Raw genomic sequence first — 22,180 nt, forward strand, 5'->3', positions numbered from 1 at the left:
GGATAGGGTTTAGAGAGTTTTGGGATTGCACCTAAATCACTGCAGGAACAGAACTGACTTTGCAACAGGTTAACAATTTTCAGCATAGTGGGTCCAAGTAGAGACTGCACAAGTCCTCAAACGGGTTAGCTGGTAACAGAACAAAGAGGCAAGAGGGATTGTTAGCATTATCCACAATTTATGACATCATACAGATACAAAGCAAGAGCATGTCAAAATCTGTTCACATTAGTTATAGGATCTCCCAGTCCCACTAAAGTTTTCTGGAATATGTTTATCCTAATATCCTCTATTATCCCTCCAAAAGTAGTCTGAGAAATCTTCGAGCTGTAAATGGCAATTGCCCTTGAATAAGTTTGTTCACATTGTCAAACAGGAATGGTGGATTTTGCTTGTTTTTGCTAATTAAATCAGAATAATGAGCCCTTTTTGCAGGCAGCAACACATTTTTACTTCAATAAACTGTCATGCTGGACAAGATGAAAAACATCTAATTTAGAGCTGCTGCATTTATGTTCCAGACTTAGTGGAGCGGATAACTGTAACAATTGTTCATTTCTGGAAACAAGCACCAAAATTGGCACACATAATGCTTAGACATTAGTCTTTTGAAAATACTGAGTATCCACTTAAATTTTCAATAAGCGGCCAAGTAGGGGTCAATTGAAGAATTGCACAGGGGTCAAAATTTAAAAATGTTCCAATCATATTGAAAGCTACAGCACATTGTGTGTCTGATCACAAAGTTTCCAGAAGGGTATAGTTTGGACTATCTATTATTGAATGTTATAGTTATGGGGTAAAAACATTACAAGTGGTGATAAAGGTCAATTTCAGTTTGTACAGGGATCAGAAGTTAAATTTGCTCCAACTTTGGTAAAAAAGTGGTACAAATTATTGGCATACGCTACCTTGTAACGTGATAACTAAGCATGACACATGGTGCAAATTATTCCTTTTTAAAACCGTATTAACTCAACCCACAATTTGCATCATGTTTTACAATATTTGGAGCAACTTTATCTTCTGACCTCTGCACAAACTAAAGCTGACCTTTGTTACCATTCTTGCTGTTTTTACCCCATAACTCCATAACATTCAGTCATAAATAGCCCAAACTATACCTTTTTGGAATATTTATGTTCAGACAAATAATGTGGTATAGCTTTCAATTTGATTGGAACATTTTTAGATTTTGACCCCTGTGTAATTCTTCAATTGACCAAACCTGGCAGCCTATTGAAAATTCTAGTGGATACTCAGTTTTTTTCAAAAGACTAATGTTTAAGGAGTATTTATGCCAGGTTTGGTGCTTGTATCACCATTTGAAGGATTCCTCTGTTAATATTCTGTTATCTACTGCACTAACTCCCACACTTACTCTTGAGACATCGTAGATGTTCCTTAAACCAAAGTGCTTGCAACACGTGGTGACAAAATTTGACAGGAAGTGGAGCAGTAGAGTCCAATAGATTAGTGAGTGCTGTGTTCAGACTGTGAGGGTGTCCACTGAGTGACTGTGTTCAGAAAGAGCACATTTTCCGTCTCTACCTGCTGAATAACTCATTCAGGTGTGCTCAGCCGAAACAAAGTCTAAGACACCTGAATGAGCTAATCATGCTTTGGCAGAGCAGGGTGAGATGGCGATGTATAGATTAGGTGGTCCCTGAGGACTGTAATTGAGAACCGCTGATACTGCTTTAAAGGTAGGTGTACATTTGGTTTCAACCATGTTTCAAAGAAGCTGATTATATCTAAAAGATGGCCCAAAATTATATCAATCAGCAGCAATTTAGAGGACAGTGACCTTATATTTATGAAAACTAGAAAAAGACATTTAGTGGATTTGGTAGCTGTCACATTTGTACAGGGAATTGATTTTATCTTAATGTGAATCAGGTGTCTCATTTTAGGTTTACAGAAGTCTAAGAACCAATCCGGATGTACTTAGAGGTACTGTGGTTTATGTGGATCGTAAGCTAAGTGCAAGTTGAGCACTTACAGTAGTGTTCAGAATAATAGTAGTGCTATGTGACTAAAAAGATTAATCCAGGTTTTGAGTATATTTCTTATTGTTACATGAGAAACAAGGTACCAGTAGATTCAGTAGATTCTCACAAATCCAACAAGACCAAGCATTCATGATATGCACACTCTTAAGGCTATGAAATTGGACTATTAGTAAAGAAAAGTAGAAAAGGGGGTGTTCACAATAATAGTAGTGTGGCATTCAGTCAGTGAGTTTGTCAATTTTGTGGAACAAACAGGTGTGAATCAGGTGTCCCCTATTTAAGGATTAAGCCAGCACCTGTTAAACATGCTTTTCTCTTTGAAAGCCAGAGGAAAATGGGATGTGCAAGACATTGTTCAGAAGAACAGTGTAGTTTGATTAAAAAGTTGATTGGAGAGGGGAAAACTTATACGCAGGTGCAAAAAGTTATAGGCTGTTCATCTAGAATGATCTCCAATGCTTTAAAATGGACAAAACAAACCAGAGATGCATGGAAGAGAAAATGGATAGAATGGATAGAAGAATAACCAGAATGGCAAAGGCTCACCCATTGATCAGCTCCAGGATGATCAAAGACAGTCTGGAGTTACCTGTAAGTGCTGTGACAGTTAGAAGACGCCTGTGTGAAGCCAATTTATTTGCAAGAATCCCCCGCAAAGTCCCTCTGTTAAATAAAAGACGTGCAGAAGAGGTTACAATGTGCCAAAGAACACATCAACTGGCCTAAAGAGAAATGGAGGAATATTTTGTGGACTGATGAGAGTAAAATTGTTCTTTTTGGGTCCAAGGGCCGCAGACAGTTTGTGAGACAAACCCCAAACTCTGAATTCAAGCCACAGTTCACAGTGAAGACAGTGAAGCATGGTGGTGCAAGCATCATGATATGGGCATGTTTCTCCTACTATAGTGTTGGGTCTATATATCGCATACCAGGTATCATGGATCAGTTTGGATATGTCAAAATACTTGAAGAGGTCATATTGCCTTATGCTGAAGAGGACATGCCCTTGAAATGGGTGTTTCAACAAGACAATGACCCCAAGCACACTAGTAAATGAGCAAAATCTTGGTTCCAAACCAACAAAATTAATGCCTCGCAGATGTGTAGAAATCATGAAAAACTGTGGTTATACAACTAAATACTAGTTTAGTGATTCACAGGATTGCTAAAAAAGCAGTTTGAACATACGTTTCGAGTTTGTAGCATCAACAGCAGATGCTACTATTATTGTGAACACCCCCTTTTCTACTTTTTTTTTTTACTAGTAGCCTAATTTCATAGCCTTAAGAGTGTGCATATCATGAATGCTTGGTCTTGTTGGATTTGTGAGAATCTACTGAATCTACTGGTACCTTGTTTCCCATGTAACAATAAGAAATATACTCAAAACCTGGATTAATCTTTTTAGTCACATAGCACTACTATTATTCTGAACACTACTGTAGGTTACTATCCACAGTGTTACTGGGAACGTTTTTCTAACGAGAACCTCTAAAACATTTCATGACTACACTAACCTGCAGGTTGCTAATGTCATCTAATGTCCTGTGGTCTACTGCGGTTTCCTAATGTTACCCTCTCTTTTAAGAACCTATGGTCACAGATAGTATGGCAGTGGGGCCTTCCCCAGTAGGGACGAGACCATCCAGCATCATGAAGCTACTGCAGCCGCAGAAAGAGGGCCAGTCAGCCACAAAATTAAATCCCTGCTTACTACAAAACTTTACCAGCCACCTGTTTAAGGATGTCAGCCTGTCTGTGACCTCATCATTTCTCCGGGACAGGAACAAAGAAGAACATTACAGAACATCGCTGATCTTTGACCCTCAATCTATGACCCTGATCACTTGTCATTGATTTTGAGCACTAAACTCCGATCCCGGTCACAGCTCCTGATCATCTATATTTGGCACTAATCACTAGTCTTTGGCTCTGATCCCGATCTTTGATCCTGATCATTGAACATGATCTTCTATATTTGGCACTAATCTCTAGTCTTTGACCCTGCTCTTTCAACCTGATTCCTGCTCTTTGGTGCTCATCACTGATCATCTACATTTGGCATTAATCACTAGTCTTTTTTATTATTGTTGTTTATGCACCAATCACACCAGATCAAATTCCTTATATGTGAGAACTTGACATTAAATTTGATTGATAAATTCGATTCGATTCAGTCTTTGGCCCTGATCCTGATTGCTGCTCTTTGCCTATAATCACTGAGCCTGATCATCGAAATTTGGCACTAATTGCCAGTCTTTGGCCCTGATCCCGATCTTTCACCCTGATAATTGATCTTTGAGCCTTATTGCAGCTGTGTGGCTCTGATCTTTGATCCTAATGGCCTATTTTTTTTGCACTAAATGCCAGCCTTTGGCCCCGATCCTGAACAATGACCTTTGATCCTGATCGCTGCTCTATGGCTCTAATCATTGATCATTGATCTTGAATGTCTATATTTGGCACTAACTGCCAGGCTTTGGCCCTGATCATTGATTCTGATCAACTTTATGAAGGATGGATGGTCTGAAAGTAATTTCTAGGTCTCTGGAAAATTGTTAAAGCTTTAATACTTTTTTAAAGTTACATTTTAGAAACTAATAAAAAAAAAAAAAAAAAAATCACAGTCAATTTAACTGATTTTATTTATTTCATTTATATAGCTCCAAATCACAACAAAGGTGACTCAAGGCATTTCACACAAGTAAGGTCTAACCTTAACAACCCATCTGATGTATTTGACCACTGACAGGAAATCATTGTTTTCATGCTAGCACACAGGCCAGAGTGGTAAGGAAAAACTCCCTCTGATGAATGAGGAAGAAACCTCAAGCAGACCAGACTCAAAGGGGTGACCCTCTGCTTGGGCCATGCTACAGACAGTGGACAATACAAACATACAGGAAATTAAATTAGAACAAGTATATCTTTGAAATATAATTGTGAAACTTTTGTAAGATATTCATAACAGCCTTTTCATAAAAATACAGCTTTATTGAATTCACGTAATAAGGGATTTTTTTGTTGTTACATTACAACGTTATTTTTGTAACACAGCAACTACTGTTTCTATCCTAAACAAACTTTTTCCTCAAATATGATGATTTTTCTTGCTTTTTTCTTGATCAAGCGGCACATTATTTACATTTCCTGTGAAGTGTGAAGAAAAAAGATTTTATAGTTGTGTTGGTGCTGTGCTGACAACAAAATACACACATACACTATTTTACAAACATCCAGTGACGCAAAAGTCACAAAAAGTGCTTTTACAGACAAAACAATAATGTGAAAGCACATGATATAATACAGGATTTTTACAAAAAAAAAAGGTCCAATCAGAATGCAGCATGCAGAAGGAGCAAAGTCTAATCCCATTGGATGTCCAAAAGTTAAAGCCCTGATGGTTAAATTAACAAACAGACGTACAATAAAACTCCACGCCTGCATTCCAAATGATAAGCTCCCCCCCCTCCCTGAACCTTTACCTGGGTCTGTGGATAGTCTTTTTTCTTTTTTTTTTTTTTTCTTCAATTTTCACATTAAAACAGAGAAATGAAAAATAATGATCTTAAACAAAGTGATGACAAAACACAGAACTGTGTCTAATGATGGTTGATAAGCCCAGGCCCAAACAAACATACAAAAAACAAACAACAAATCATTAAGCACAGAGGGACTCAGGTGAGTGCATGGCTCCACCTAACTGCCACATCACCAACTCCCTGAAGCATTTCTTCTAAATTACGGTCCAAATGTTACATATTGGGAAACTGAAGAAAAAAAATGGCCCTAAAATGTCGATGGTTTAAAAGAGTTGTGGTTTCTCCATTAGATGTGGATCCACCTTGGCCCAAGCCCCTGTTTACATAATGATTAAATAGCTCATTTGAATTTTCTTTTTAACAAGCATAAATTAAAATATCCCCATAAATACACAAACCCACCGGGAAACTTCAACGGCTTTAAAAGTAACTCTGCGTCACTCGCTTAGGTTCGACTTTCAGAGCTCTGCTCCTGACTGGACTAGAAGCAGATCTCATCTGTTTCATGTCAATCAGGAAGTCAGGACCTGGCTGGAGGGGGTTGATTTTGCTCTGTGATGTGATATAAAGCCACAGTCTCGTGTGGTCCAGGTCATGGGGAATGCTCAGGTCTTATTGGCTGATCCAGAGGAACGACGCAGCTTCATGGACATGCGGCTCTTGCTAGTCCGAGGAGACATGGGGGACGCCGAGTCGCTCCCGGCCTCCCCAAGAGCCGGACTTCCTCCCCGAAGCATCTCGAGGCAGGAGCCTGAGGAGGAGGAAGATACGAGGTTGATGGGAGGAGAGGAGGGGAGGAAGGGATGTAGGAGAGGAGGGGAGGAAGTGAGTGAGAGGACAAAAGAATGAAAAGAGAACAAGGAAGTTACCACCGAGCCCCGTGCTGTCATCCCGACCCAGATCGTACAGGATCGCAAAGACATATGACACAGGCACATTTCCACCACAAAAACTACATCCTGTACCATCCAATCAGGCGGGAAGGACCCCAACCAAAGTAATGTCCGATCAGGTGGGAAGGACCCCGCTACAGAGTACGGTCCGATAAGGTGGGAAGGACCCCGCTACAGAGTACGGTCCGATAAGGTGGGAAGGACCCCAATACAGAGTACGGTCCGATAAGGTGGGAAGGACCCCAATACAGAGTACGGTCCAATCAGACAGGAAGGACCCCAATCCCAAGTACGGTGAAATCAGGCAGGAAAGACTCCGATCCAGAGTATAGTCCAGTCAGGTGGGAAGGACCCGATCCAGAGCACGGTCCAGTCAGGTGGGAAGGATACCGATCTGTATAAACTACTGGCAGAGATGCTCCTAAAAAATAATGATGCTGCTGCAGAATACGAGCGTCCCTTTCTGTATTTAACAAAAATCAGTGGTCAGAGCTGGGCCTCGGTAGTTCATGGACTGCTAAGATCTAGTACAGGTGTGACCAGAAGTTCACCTACGCTCACCGTGAACATGAATATCAGCAACATTGACCTTTCACTGATTTACTTGAATGTTTCAGTCAAAATGACATGAAAAGAAAAAAAAAAAAAAAAAAAAAAAAAAAATCCATCTCCAAGAGAAAAATAAAAAATAACCTGGTGAACAACTTTTAATTTATTTTGACTTTCCTGAAATCGGCACAGGATCAAAATGTAATACAGCACAGCTAACACTGACCACACAAATGTAGACGCCATTAACAAGCTTCTTGGCAGAATGGAGTTCAATTCTATCGATCTGTTGGTTTCCTGGAACCAGCTTGACTTTTAAGCACAGTTCAGATATTTTTGAGAGGCCGAGGTCAGGACTTCAGGCCGCCCCAGCTTTGAGGTGCGCTTAGGGTCAGTGATGGTTCTCAATGAATCCATCCACTTTGTACAAAGCACCAATTCCACTGAGAGTTGAACCATTCTACGTAGAGCGCGATGGTACCACCAACCTCCAAACATATCACCAGTCAGCACGCTCAAAAGGTCAAAAACAAATAAAAGTAAAACTGGAACCCGTCTTTGGGGGGACACTGGGCATCCCGCAGTGATGTTCCTTTGCTAACAGACATCAGAAGAGTCAGCATTGTTCTGTGCACTGCAAGTCAGTATTTCACACATGGACTTGTTTTTCTGACCATTAAAGATTCTCTCCGAAGTGATGAAAGTGACCTCAGCCACGGTTCAAGTGCCCAACTGTCAGATGAACTGAAGAAAACTTGAAAGAAAAATGACGAGACTAAAGTCACGACTTTGTACCAAATGTACCATTCACAGCTAGCGTGAAGAACCTTCTGCTTCAGAGCCTTCCCTTCACCCGGAACTGTTCAAAGTGTCCACTGGTTTACCAGGAACCACCAAACACAAAACCCCGCTGTTCTCTGCGAACCGAAGAAAGCACAAGACCAAACAAGGAAACAAGGACAGAGCAGGAAGAAGAGAAAACCAAAAAGTAAAAAAAAAAAAAAAAAAAAATAAAATAAATAATAATAAGCAAAGGAGGCCAGTGAGGGAACCAGGAGGAGGAACAATAGAGCAGAAACAAAGGAGGTGAGGAAGGAAGGTTCAAGGTCACAGGAAAAGGAAATAATGACAAGAAGAAGTAAAAGGATGTGAAGGAGTCAGGAGAGATGACAAAGATCAGAAAAAAGCAAAGAAACTGAATAAAAAACAGAAGATGGCAAACAGATGACAAAGTAAACAACAACACATACAGACAAACAACAAAAACAAGGCTGCGAGAAGAATTTATCAGTGAGTCTGAAAACAAAGTGTGTTAGTCCAAATGTTTTGAAATGTGTCATTGTGTGTGCGCGGCACGGGAGAGGAACAAACAAAAGATCAAAGTGTCACCAGGTCAGCCCCACATTGCAGGTTAAGGGGAGACAGGAGAAAACAAAAGCTCACCTTCATTGCGCTGCCGAGTGCCGTTCAGATGAACACAGCCCTCATTAAAATAAAGTTCAGCTTTCTCATCGTGGGTAAAGAGATTTATTCAGTATGAAGGTGCGCTGCTTCAAAAGCCTTTTATTAAACAGGAAGTGACAAGCAGCAGGATTCGTCCCAGACTGAAGTGGAACACAGGGACCTGCAGGCTGGAAACTGGGCAACACCTCAACCCTACCTGCAACCATGTGCTCTGCCCCTTAAAATCTGACAAGAAAACCTTCAATAACTGTTTTTACTGGAGCACAAGTTCAAGGGAAGTTGACTAAGTGACAATATCAAGAATTACTATTATTGTGAAGACTTGAATGTGAGTTTGAATTATTTTTTAAGGAAAGCACTGCATCATCTGGATGGCCCAGGTGGTGATATACTTGGTCAAATCTACATGAACTGTTGGAGAACTGGAGTTGACAATCACAGGCGTCCTGGTGCCGACCCGCAGAGACCAATATCCAACGGCCACTAACATTAACTTCATTTAATGTTAATGGCCTGAAGACGACCAAGAACTGAGATTTCGTGGCAGGTCAGGTCTTGGAGCCAACACCCCTGGCCCCATGGAACCACCCTGGGTCCAATGGCAATCACCAAGACAGACCACCAATCCAACCCTGTCTCCTTTTAGGATGTCACTATTTAAATGCTGTAGTCAGGTGAATATGTGGGGCATGTGCTCAACCTTGTCCAGCTGCTGGGGGTCTTCAACACAGACACCTCTGTGCTGGATAATGCACAGAGAAACACACCACATGGATAAAATGTGGTAGCTGATGTCTCCTTATGATCCAAGTGGTACTCCTCAATCAAAGTCTACCTGATTGAATTCATTATAGATTGCCAAATCATAAGTCCCCTCAAAATGTGATGCTTACCCAGACCGTGTGCCAGCACACTGACAACAGTTGGAAGGAAAACCTTCCTATGGCATTGTTTTGGTTTTCCATGAAGAAACCTCAAGCAGAACAGATTCAATGAGGTGACCATCAGCTTTGGTCAAACTAAGAAAAAAAAAAGGGAATGTGCAACAACAGAACTGTTGTAGCTAACCAACCATATAAAACTCAGCTGTTTATCATAACCATAAGTAACCACTCATTTGACACAAATTATTCCAGCGGAACCCAAGGATCATCCAGAGACCTGAGACCAAAGACATCCAGTCACTGCCTTAGATCACTGGTTAGAGTCCAAGTCTGACAACCATACAGACAGGAAGCACCAGGACCCTAAAGACTTGGACCTTTCTACTGTTGCAAAGATATCAGCATCACCAAACATCTCTGACCTTTGATATCTTGACTCCATAAAATGTTCCCTGGTGTCTCTGGATCTCAAAAGCTGAGGACCCAGAGAAATGAATGTCACTGTGAGACCAGAGACTCTCATTCCTCACTCAGCTTCTGAAGAGCTGCAGTCAGAGTCTCTATTGATTTCACAAAGCTCACAGCATCGTCCACAACGTCAAGCTCAGTAAACCTTTCCTCACCAACAAAGACACCAAAGTCTTTGGTTTCCACAACCAGAACCAACATCCAGTCCATCCAAGGACAGTGTAGGAGCCAAAAGACATCAGAGACTCCATCTCCATTCGCACCACGCTCAGAGTACCTGTGTTCAGGGCAGCCAGATTCAAGTAGAACTTTAAGTGGTGCTGAAACGAAGGCCTACGACCAAACTGCACTCGCAGACGCGTTGAAAGTGATGTCTGTTTGTGTGAAGAAAAGAAGGCATGCAGACCTGCTGATTAATGTGTTAAACAGAGGGTGGAAAGACGAAAAACACACTGAGGATGAGGAACCCGTGAGGTTAGAACACCGTTAGAGGAAACCAGCCAGAAGAGGTCGTAGCAATCATGTGACCAGGCTTACCTTTTAGCAATAGGCAAGTGACACATTACGATCTAAAGAAAGGGGGTGGGGCAAAGGAGAAAACAGCCGGAAAAAAAGATGGGGAAAAAAGTCAAATGAACAGAACCTGTAATATTAAAGTAAAAAACAGGAAGAATGATTGTTGACTGTGCTGTTTGTTAAAGGAACCTGTGAGTTAATGTGAGGAGGGGGGCGGAGCAATGTTTATTCCAGAACACAAGATCACAGCAAAACATATTTCACATAAAAACTCCAGTAATATGACTTTTAGAGTATTTGACAACTTTTTTTTTTTTTTTTGCTTGGTTTTGTGTTGTCAGGTTTTCGTGGAGAATTTATGGAACCGTTGCTACAAACAGAATGCAACAGGTTCTGGTTCTGTGTTCTGGAACAACTTTTTGTGGGATGAAAACCAGTAAAAGCAGTCTGTCCCCAGCGTCCTAATCATCTCGGGACAATGTGTTGATTAGATTTACTGCTTTAATGAGGAACAATTTTAGGCAGAAAAACAGTCACACGAACAAAAGAACAATAAAAACTCTTTATATCTTCCATTCATCTGATTATTTCATGAGAAATCAATTCATAATTTAAAAGATTTGCAATACCATTAGTTTGTCACCACACAAAGATCATTCGATATTAATGAGAGAAAGCAGAAGAGCGCCACCTGCAGAAGACACAAACAGAAAATGGCACATTCCGAATAAAATAAAGTTTTATGATCAATTAACTAATAAATACCAACAACATGTTTTATTCCTTCATGTGAACAGCAGTAGATATTCGGACTTATTCACTGAACATGTCCATGTTTTTTTTCACAACTGGAAATAACAATGGATTTGTTGTTGATGTTCTTTTTAAAAATAAAGAAACATTAACTGGTGCTAAAATCATGAGGCAGCGAGTTGACAAAAACAAAGGTATAAAAGGAAAGAACACGTTCCCAAACATGATCTTTAACTTTATTAAAAAAGACTCATGAAGAACCTTTATGTCACTTCCTCATAATGTCGTATGATCACGGCTGAAATGAGCAACACTCGGACGTTATCTTCCTGTGAATAAACATTTATCAAAGGATGTATTCCCATGAAATCACAGGAGACAAATACCAAAACGATTAGCTTAATATATTCCAGTGGACTAACCGGATAATTTACTGGGACTCTGAGTCGCTTAGTTGTCTCAAGGGAAGAGTCGAATCATTAAAGGTTTGTAACATTTTATCACACAATAAATGAATGAGAAAAAAAAACCCCACTGAAACATGATTTGGCCTAACCCTAAGCGTGTTAAGGTGTGGCCTAACCCTAAGCCGTGTTAAAGGTGTGGCCTAACCCTAAGCCGTGGTAAAGGTGTGGCCTAACCCTAAGACGTGGTAAAGGTGTGGCCTAACCCTAAGACGTGGTAAAGGTGTGGCCTAACCCTAAGCCGTGTTAAAGGTGTGACCTAACCCTAAGCCGTGTTAAAGGTGTGACCTAACCCTAAGATGTGGTAAAGGTGTGACCTAACCCTAAGCCGTGGTAAAGGTGTGACCTAACCCTAAGCCGTGGTAAAGGTGTGGCCTAACCCTAAGCCGTGGTAAAGGTGTGGCCTAACCCTAAGCCGTGTTAAAGGTGTGGTCTAACCCTAAGCTGTGCTAAAGCTTTAGCCCAACTCTAAGATGTGTTAAAGGTCTGGTATAACCCTAAGCCATGTTAAAGGTCTGCTCTAACCTTTGCCTACCGGAGCAGGAACAGAGGACAGTGTAACCTTCTGATGGAGGAAACAGGGCTGAGTGGCTATAAATGTTAGAGTGATTTATAAGTAACCTCGTTAAGTGTGAGTAAAAGCTCGTTTACAACAGCAGGAAAGGTGGAACATCACAGAGATCGTTTGGCTGAATGTAATTAACATGTATGAGGATCATATATTAGACTGCAACGCTGATCAGGGGTCAGCAAAGTCCTCAGAGCTGTCTGGACAAAAAAAAAAACAAAACAAAAAAAACAACAGATCCTGTATCATGATGAGAATCAGACTGAAACCTCATCAGTTCAGCATCTGCGAGGAAAAACAACATCCGATTATTAACGAGAGACGACTCGCTCTGCCAAACTAGTTACTTATCAGTGACTCTGTACTAATGGACCTTTAAACCACAGTTCCTTAATCCTGGTTCTTTGTTCCACCCAGAGCTCCAGCTATTCCAGTCAGGTGTGTTCTGCCAATCAAGACCTAGTCAGTCAGGTGTGGGTGGAACAAAGAGAGACTGACTATGTGCAGGCCACGTGGTTCCTGAGAACTGGGTTCAGAAGCATCAGTTTTAACTTTACATCTTCTCAGACTGGAGCTGGGATTGACAGCTATCGCTGTGGGTGTGGTTACTGGACGTTTCAGACAGAGGAGCACGCTCTTACCTGTGTCAGCGAGCAGGTGTGTGCAGGGGGCGGGGCTATACACTCGAGCTGCATAATCCTCAAATGTCGTTGGCTCCTGGTGATGCTGCACGATGGTTTCCAAATACCGGGCCCGTTCTTCGTAGCTGAGGTCAAAGATCAAGGTCAAACACCAAAAAACAAAACATAACAAAACAAAGCATTTTTTGCAGAAGCTTTGCTGTGTTTGTGTTCAAGGTCCAGATCATCAGGTTCTGGAAAGTTTTAGTTCTGTTACATGAAAAGGATCATTTAAAAAAGCAGACTGAGGGAACAAATTCCAAAACCTAATAACAGCCACATTCTGAGTGAATGAGAAAGATATTAAAACCAATTAATGCATCAGAACAATCAATCATGAAAACAACATGCACAGAAGATAACATGTTCAGATGAAGAAAAAAGCAAAGAAAGGCCTTTGAGAGACGCTGAAATGGAGACCAGGACGTCAAATGTCCATTTATTCAAGCTAACCTTGTTGATGCGACATTTCTCCCTCTTTAATCCTGAAAATATAATCAAAGCCAAACGCAGCCTTCAACAGGCAGAGCGCACGTCTCCCACGTGCACGTGATGGGATTAGACCAATGAATCTCTGCGCTCCCTACGAGTGGCGGGGCCGGCTGGAACAGCGCCCGTGGGTCTTCTATTGGGTTAGGGAGGTGCTCTATGGGCCTCCGGAGCAGCAGATTCAGGTCTAATGGCCGCTGATCCGGTTAGAGACGACCATAACAACAACAATATGGCTGCTTTAACGCGGCGCGACAGACCGCGGCGGCACCGAGGACAACAGGACGCACCAAAGACACAATGACAAACTGCAGAACCAGACCAAGCTGCTCCTTCCCTCTTCAGAATGCTTCCAGAAAAAAACAAAACCTTTGCTCATACAACCTTAAGTGGGAACTGTGAGTACAGCAGTCAGGCACCGCACCAGTTCCACTGGAACCACAGACAGGAACTGCAATTCATAAACCCCAAACTGAACTACAGTTTGATCGGAGTCACCTGAGGAACCCAGAAACATCGCAAACTGCTTCCATGTTTGTTTCGGGGCCACAGACCAAAGCCACCACATGCAGAGGTACATACAAACGTTCACTGATAGAGGTCACGCCTCAGCCAATGACGTGGTCTAACACATGGTGTAGGAGCTTCATTAGAGTCTCAGTCTATGAGTGTCACTGTAGTACAAGTCACAGACTCAGACCATCAAGAATATTTACAAATCTTAATATGCAGCAGAGATTTGCTACGCTAGTTTATTTTCCCATAAATTAAAACACTGACATACAAAACCACTATGAAATCCAGGAGTCCACATCAATGTGTCTGTGTGTTTCTGGACCCATATAGGACTTATAAACAGGACAAACACAGACACACAGACGGACAGGACACAGACAGAAAGACAGGACAAATACAGCCAGAACTGAAACCAACAGGACAAATCGACAGACAGACAGACAAAAATACACAGGACAGACTCACAGGACAAAAATACAGAGGACATACAGACAGGACAAACAGAGACTCACAGGACAAAAATACAGAGAACATACAGACAGGACAGAGACTCACAGGACAAAAATACAGAGGACATACAGACAGGACAAACAGAGACTCACAGGACAAAAATACAGACAGGACAGAGACTCACAGGACAAAAATACAGAGGACATACAGACAGGACAGAGACTCACAGGACAAAAATACAGAGGACATACAGACAAACAGACAGGACGAGCAGAGACAGGCAAGCAGATGCACAGAGGGGACAGACAGACAGGACAAACAAAGACAGACAGACAGACAGGACAAACACACACACACACACACAGGATAAAGACAGAGCACGGAGGTGATGATGCTGGTGTCAGTGAACACATTTATATTATGTGTTTCGTGTGAGTTACATGAATTTATATGCAGAGTGAAAGCTCAGAAGAAAACAGATCTGGTGCTGTGCTCCAGGTGAATGACTGGAGCATAGCACCAGAACCACATAGACTCAAAACCTGGACGCAGCCCCACACTTTAAGCTTTATGATTTCTGGGTATTTTTGAAAAGGGTCCAATTAAATGACAAATCCAAAGGTAATGTTTTAATACTCCTGAACATGTAATTAAAAGTTCATTAATTTTGTCACAACAGACAGAAAACGTTTAAAATTTTCACCCACATGAGTTTTCATCATGTTCCACAATTTATAGATTTGAACTCGTGATTATTTTGGGAACAATGTGCCAGATTAACTTACATGAGAAGGGAGGGGAGGTGTAATTAATGTGAAATGCTGAGGGAGGAATAGAAGGTGAGACTTTTGAAACGATGTAGGAACCAGTGAGGATCCTGCAGCGAGTGACAGGAAGTGAGAGAGGAGGAAACTGAATGAACAGCACAATGCTGTGATGTGTGTGAGCAACCCGTGCAGAGCGTTGACGTGATCTCAGCGTTTGTCTTTTCCCGTTTCACAGTTTTCTGCTGTTGACCGACAGAATGTGAAAACCTGGTATTCACTGTGAAACCCGCTGCTGGAGTCATGTGATTAAACCTTCAGATCTTGGTGCTCCATGACAGCGATGTGGGAAAGCAATCTGGATTCTCACCTTGGGAAAAAGAAAACCACAGCAGAGCACCAAGGGCCTTGTGTTTGGAGCATGGTAACCGGTGGGGGGACTGAGGGATTGTACACTGCACAGCAGCATCCAGGTCCAACCCCGAGGTGGCTCGTGTGGACGGGCACCTTTTGGAGACGTCTGCCAAACTCTGACCACAGACGTGTTGCCGTTTCCTGTACCGTTCAGCAGACTGCCATCTGCTTACATCCGGCTCGTTTTCACGATCAGATGGCTTAGCAGGAATTTGCAGGTGGCCTTCCAGGCACAGATACAATGAATGACCCCCATGGAACATAAGAAGTCATCCACAGGAGGAGGTGCTCCATCTGAGAGGAGTTGCAGTGCGGGAAGTAGTGGAGATTCTGGGGTGAATAAAAGCTGAAGAAAACACACATCTCTCTCAGTCACTTCTTTCCAGCTGCCACTCTACCATTTTTCTTCCCTCCTTTGTTCCCATATTTTGATGTTTCACTTCCTTATTAACTGACCAATTGGTTTATAAATTGATGTCTTTGCAGCACAATGAAGGTTCAAATCTTATGGCTGCGAAAGCATGAAGCGAGGCTAAGGTGAGGACTGGATGTTTTTGGTTCCAGGGGCCTCATGTACAAAGGTTGAGTATGCACAAAAATGTGGCGTACATCTTCATGCTAACGTTCAGATATGTCAAAAGTGAAATGACCATGGAAACGTGCGGTGCATCACGCAAAACATCAGGCTGGCGTATGCACGTTTCCACTGCTGACACATGGAGGTGATGCTGGGACACTGTTAATAGTGTGAAAACATGAAGTCATCAGAGTGATGTGCACATCAAGAACACACTTATGAACAATTAACACACCCATGTGTTTGCAATTATATGCTGCATTAGCATTGTTAGAGGACCTTGCAAATGGTGCAATCTGAGGTCAGCGTGTATTCAGGAAATGCGAGGATTTAATTGCAAATGACAATAATTGGCTCATAAACTAATTTCGTTTACCAAGGCCAGCATTACTAGAGTTGCGCACACAACTGCGCTCGGCCCAGAGCGCAATACGGTGAGGAGCCAGGGGTTGTCTGTGCCCACAAATGTGTTGACCACAATGGGCCTTCTGACTACAGGAGCATTCCAGCGTGAGCTGGCTGATCAGTCAGGAGTGTGCCAGTCAACCTTGAGCTGGGCCATGCCAGCTGTGAGGAACGCAATCATCTGAATGTCATCCAGGTACATCACATTCCAACATTAAAGCGCAATTTGGAGCTATTAACTGAACATATAAAGGTGCCATCACTTGATGAATTTGTTTTTTTTTTTTTAAATAGGAAACAATTTCATTCCATCAATGTTCACATCATATGTGATTTGCAAATGCAGACTGAAAAGAATAGTCTTTATTGTCATTGTACATACACATACATACAATGAAATTGTCCTCTGCATTTAACCCATCCTAATTACAATTAGACACAATCCAAACACTAGGAGCAGTGTGCAGCCACAGCCCGGCACCCAGGGACCAACTCCAGATGTACAGATGCTGCCTTGGTCAGGGGCAGAGAAAGGGGCAGACCCTAAATAAGCATGTTTTTGAAGGCTGGCACGGTGCTTCTTTCTGTGTAAATAGTGTATTTATGTAATTGTTCCGAACGAAAACCAGCATGGGCACATTTGAGCATGTCTGCATTCAGATATGTTGTTTGTTATTATCAATGCGTTTTCTTTTTCTTGATGGTGAGACTAGAACTGCAGAGCTTAATTGATTGCCTTCCTGTGTTCAGTATTTGTCAATAAATGCATGTGTAAAGTTGTGAATGTCACACACGGTCAGTGGCGGCACACCTCGCGTTTTTTAAGTTCAGTGTGTGTGAGCTGTTCTGAGCAGACAGCGTTATGGCCTTACACATGCGAACATTTTTGTAGTTTCATGATTATTCCATTTAACAGGGTACCAAATAAACTATTCCTGCGTGTCTCCATATAATTTCCAGTCATCTAGTGCACACACTCGGTATACATTCTTTTCTGTATTCATGTTGTCTGATGTGACGGTGTGGCGAATCCCAGCTCTAGGGCCTATTTATATGAATTTGCATATTTAAATGGGGCGTGACCAGGGCAGAGTTTGGTGCGTGTGCATGAGTGCTCAATTCCAAATTCAGTGGGCTGTACAAACAGAACATGTTTGGATCCATGCCTATGCACCCTTTGATACATCTGGATATTTTTGTGCTTACGCCAGTTTTTGGGTTTTAGCATATGCCATGTTTCTGTAGGAAATCCACACAAGTCTTTGTACATGAGGCCCCAATTCTTGCTGGAATGACTTAGTGTCAAATGAACGGTTACTTACTCAGATGACTCAGATGAGGAGAATCACTGACAATGTTAGGGAACATCAGCTACCACATTCTGTCAATGTGGTGTGTTTCTCTGGACATGACCCAGCACGCAGGTGTCTCAGTGCTGAGGACCCGAGCAGCTGGAGAAAGTCACAGACACTCCCATGTTTCCACCGGGCCAAGGACATGCCCACATCTCGACCTGGCCAAGGACACACCCATATTTCACCTGACTGCAGCAGATAGATTACTTTGGAGAAGTGGGGATGGACTGTCTGTCTGACTGGGTGGTTGCTTATCAAGACCCTAGACCAGGGGTGGGCAACGAGGATCGAGACACTGCAGGTTTTCCTTGCAACCAATCCCCTCACCAGGTGGGTTGCTGATGAGCTTCTCTCCTGCACATAAACACCTGGTCATCAATGAAATCACCTGCTGAGAAACCTGAACATTAATGAAATCACCTGTGAAGGTGATTGGTAGCAAGGAAAACCTGCAATGTCTCGGCCATAAAGGGCCGAGACATTGCAGGTTCTCCGATTGTTCTGTCTGAGTTATTTTCATTAGTTACTTCATCCAAACCATCAACATGTTTATTAGACCCCATTCCTACCAGGCTGCTCAAGGAAGCCCTACCATTATTTAATGCTTCGATCTTAAATATGATCAATCTATCTTTGTTAGTTGGCTATGTACCACAGGCTTTTAAGGTGGCAGTAATTAAACCATTACTTAAAAAGCCATCACTTGACCCAGCTATCTTAGCTAATTATAGGCCAATCTCCAACCTTCCTTTTCTCTCAAAAATTCTTGAAAGGGTAGTTGTAAAACAGCTAACTGATCATCTGCAGAGGAATGGTCTATTTGAAGAGTTTCAGTCAGGTTTTAGAATTCATCATAGTACAGAAACAGCATTAGTGAAGGTTACAAATGATCTTCTTATGGCCTCGGACAGTGGACTCATCTCTGTGCTTGTTCTGTTAGACCTCAGTGCTGCTTTTGATACTGTTGACCATAAAATTTTATTACAGAGATTAGAGCATGCCATAGGTATTAAAGGCACTGCGCTGCGGTGGTTTGAATCATATTTGTCTAATAGATTACAATTTGTTCATGTAAATGGGGAATCCTCTTCACAGACTAAAGTTAATTATGGAGTTCCACAAGGTTCTGTGCTAGGACCAATTTTATTCACTTTATACATGCTTCCCTTAGGCAGTATTATTAGACGGTATTGCTTAACTTTTCATTGTTACGCAGATGATACCCAGCTTTATCTATCCATGAAGCCAGAGGACACACACCAATTAGCTAACTGCAGGATTGTCTTACAGACATAAAGACATGGATGACCTCTAATTTCCTGCTTTTAAACTCAGATAAATCTGAAGTTATTGTACTTGGCCCCACAAATCTTAGAAACATGGTGTCTAACCAGATCCTTACTCTGGATGGCATTACCCTGACCTCTAGTAATACTGTGAGAAATCTTGGAGTCATTTTTGATCAGGATATGTCATTCAAAGCGCATATTAAACAAATATGTAGGACTGCTTTTTTGCATTTACGCAATATCTCTAAAATCAGAAAGGTCTTGTCTCAGAGTGATGCTGAAAAACTAATTCATGCATTTATTTCCTCTAGGCTGGACTATTGTAATTCATTATTATCAGGTTGTCCTAAAAGTTCCCTAAAAAGCCTTCAGTTAATTCAAAATGCTGCAGCTAGAGTACTGACGGGGACTAGAAGGAGAGAGCATATCTCACCCATATTGGCCTCTCTTCATTGGCTTCCTGTTAATTCTAGAATAGAATTTAAAATTCTTCTTCTTACTTATAAGGTTTTGAATAATCAGGTCCCATCTTATCTTAGGGACCTCGTAGTACCATATCACCCCAATAGAGCGCTTCGCTCTCAGACTGCAGGCTTACTTGTAGTTCCTAGGGTTTGTAAGAGTAGAATGGGAGGCAGAGCCTTCAGCTTTCAGGCTCCTCTCCTGCGGAACCAGCTCCCAATTCAGATCAGGGAGACAGACACCCTCTCTACTTTTAAGATTAGGCTTAAAACTTTCCTTTTTGCTAAAGCTTATAGTTAGGGCTGGATCAGGTGACCCTAAACCATCCCTTAGTTATGCTGCTATAGACGTAGACTGCTGGGGGGTTCCCATGATGCACTGTTTCTTTCTCTTTTTGCTCTGTATGCACCACTCTGCATTTAATCATTAGTGATCGATCTCTGCTCCCCTCCACAGCATGTCTTTTTCCTGGTTCTCTCCCTCAGCCCCAACCAGTCCCAGCAGAAGACTGCCCCTCCCTGAGCCTGGTTCTGCTGGAGGTTTCTTCCTGTTAAAAGGGAGTTTTTCCTTCCCACTGTAGCCAAGTGCTTGCTCACAGGGGGTCGTTTTGACCGTTGGGGTTTTACATAATTATTGTATGGCCTTGCCTTACAATATAAAGCGCCTTGGGGCAACTGTTTGTTGTGATTTGGCGCTATATAAAAAAATTGATTGATTGATTGATTGAGTCAGCTGGAAGATCTTTGAGGGTCATACACTCGTCTATGCACCGGGATCCAAACAGACTGCACCATCCTTCATAGACACAGAGAGTGAAACAGAGGCAGAAAGGAGTACAGAGGGATGGAGGGAGAGACAAAGAGACAGGGACCAAGGGAGGGAGAGAAAGAGACAGAGACGGGGACAAATGGAGACAAAAAGAGACTGCAAGACAAGGACAGTGGGAGAGAGATGATTCAGGAGACGGACAGATAGAGACAAAAAGAGAAAGAAAGACAAAAATAGGGATAGATGGAGGGAGAGACAAAAAGAGACAGAGATAGAGTGAGACAGACACTTGAAGGGAGATTATAATGTAGAAAATGATTCTATCACAGAATGTTGGAAAAATGTCTAGAATCTAAGTCTGGACTCTGATCCCGCTGACACTGGCAAGGACTGAGAAATGACAGCTTTAAAAAAAAAAAAATCATCTTTTTTAATTTCTGAGACGTGACAGTGGCCCTTCCCACAGAGACACGGGACCGTTTCCTAACTTTTTGAGTCAACATGCATTTAGAGGTCTCATCCTGCGTCCAAATGGCAGTCATCACTAACATCTATTGAAACCGGCTGCTCTTATTAAGTCATTAGCAGAAAAATACGTCCTTTCTGAGAGAAAGAAAAAGGGAAAATTACAGGGCTGAAAGAGGGAGAAAAAGCAGAAAGCAGACGGGAGAAAGAAAGAGGACGGAGAATAAAAAGCCTCTTTTGTGTAGAGTCAGAAACTCATTTTCTTGGTGTAGCTGAAAAGAGTGAAGTGTTTGTGCCGGCTCCTCTCTCTCACTCACTACACTCCCTCTCCTTTTCTCCTCTCTTCTGTCCTGCAGTGCCTCTTTGTGCAAACAGACTCCTGCGATCACTTCAGGCTGACAGGCGGAGGAGGAGAAAGGCTTGTTAGCACCTCAGGAGGCGGAGCTATCCGCCACTGCCGCATGTGTGTGGACACATCGTGTGAACCCAGTCTAAATATACGTGTGAGGGTCTAAATCCCATCAGGTTCTGGTCCTGCTGTGATCAATGAGGCCTAAAGCTGAGAGAAGCATGCTTGTGACCATTATGTCATAGGTTCAATTCCCAATCAGACAGGAAAATCACTCATGTGCTATCGAGCAAGTAATCCCCAGTGTGCAGCTGAGTGGCGTGTGGGACAGCACGCTAACATCCATGTGTGAATGTGAGGCGTCACGCTAAAGTACTGAACCAGATACCCTCTGGGGCCGATGCCGTTGTATACGACAGCTAAGACCAAGCCTTACTAAATTATAAATAACTTTTTAATGATACGAGATAGAAACTTACTTTTTTTTTTGCTGACTTTCAAGCCAGCCATCGGCCATATCTGTACTCCTCATAGAAACTGTGTGATTACGTGCGCAATGTGAGTGTCCAATCGGAATTGGTTCACCGTCACATGGTTTTCCAAAATCCAATCGTAGGGCAAATTTACCTCACGTGAAAAGCCAAAGATCGTTTTCAGGAGTGATATGTTACTAGTTGGCCCGTTTGAATACCCCCCTGGGTGCTTCAATGAGTACATACTATTAGTACATACTCAGTGTGCCCTGTGCCATTACACACAGCAATCAGTGAAAGCAGGAGCACACAGAGAGCCTCTGATGACAATTTCACATGCTCAAACAAAGAGTGTGTAACTATCAGGATTGCTCCACTAGTTTGCATGTGAATGTTACTGGATAGCTCTGGTGCTTTCTCTGCATAAGCACTGTTTACCATATCAATGGACAACAAAACGCATAGACCATTTTGTATATATTGTTCAAAATGTGCATTTGTGTTTACTGTTTGAACCTTTTTGTTGTACAGTCTTTCACACAAGACCTCAAATTACCGTTATAAAGTGTCAAAACAGTTGTTTATTATAGTCTGCTGTGTGTTTTGAATAA

General features: G+C 42.1%; 1 protein-coding gene across 1 annotated transcript in view; it reads right to left on the reverse strand.

Moving 5' to 3' along the window:
- Positions 1–6,090: 6,090 nt before the first annotated feature.
- Positions 6,091–22,180, reverse strand: part of ralgapa1 (Ral GTPase activating protein catalytic subunit alpha 1) — a 119,489-nt gene continuing 103,399 nt past the window's right edge. Inside the window, 2 exon segments of the mRNA XM_034195050.1 lie at positions 6,091–6,305; positions 12,755–12,879. Coding sequence (XP_034050941.1) covers positions 6,160–6,305; positions 12,755–12,879 — 271 coding nt within the window. The 3' untranslated portion in view covers positions 6,091–6,159.

Source organism: Thalassophryne amazonica, chromosome 19 (genome assembly GCF_902500255.1).
Source record: "Thalassophryne amazonica chromosome 19, fThaAma1.1, whole genome shotgun sequence".
Taxonomy (NCBI): Eukaryota; Metazoa; Chordata; class Actinopteri; order Batrachoidiformes; family Batrachoididae; genus Thalassophryne; species Thalassophryne amazonica.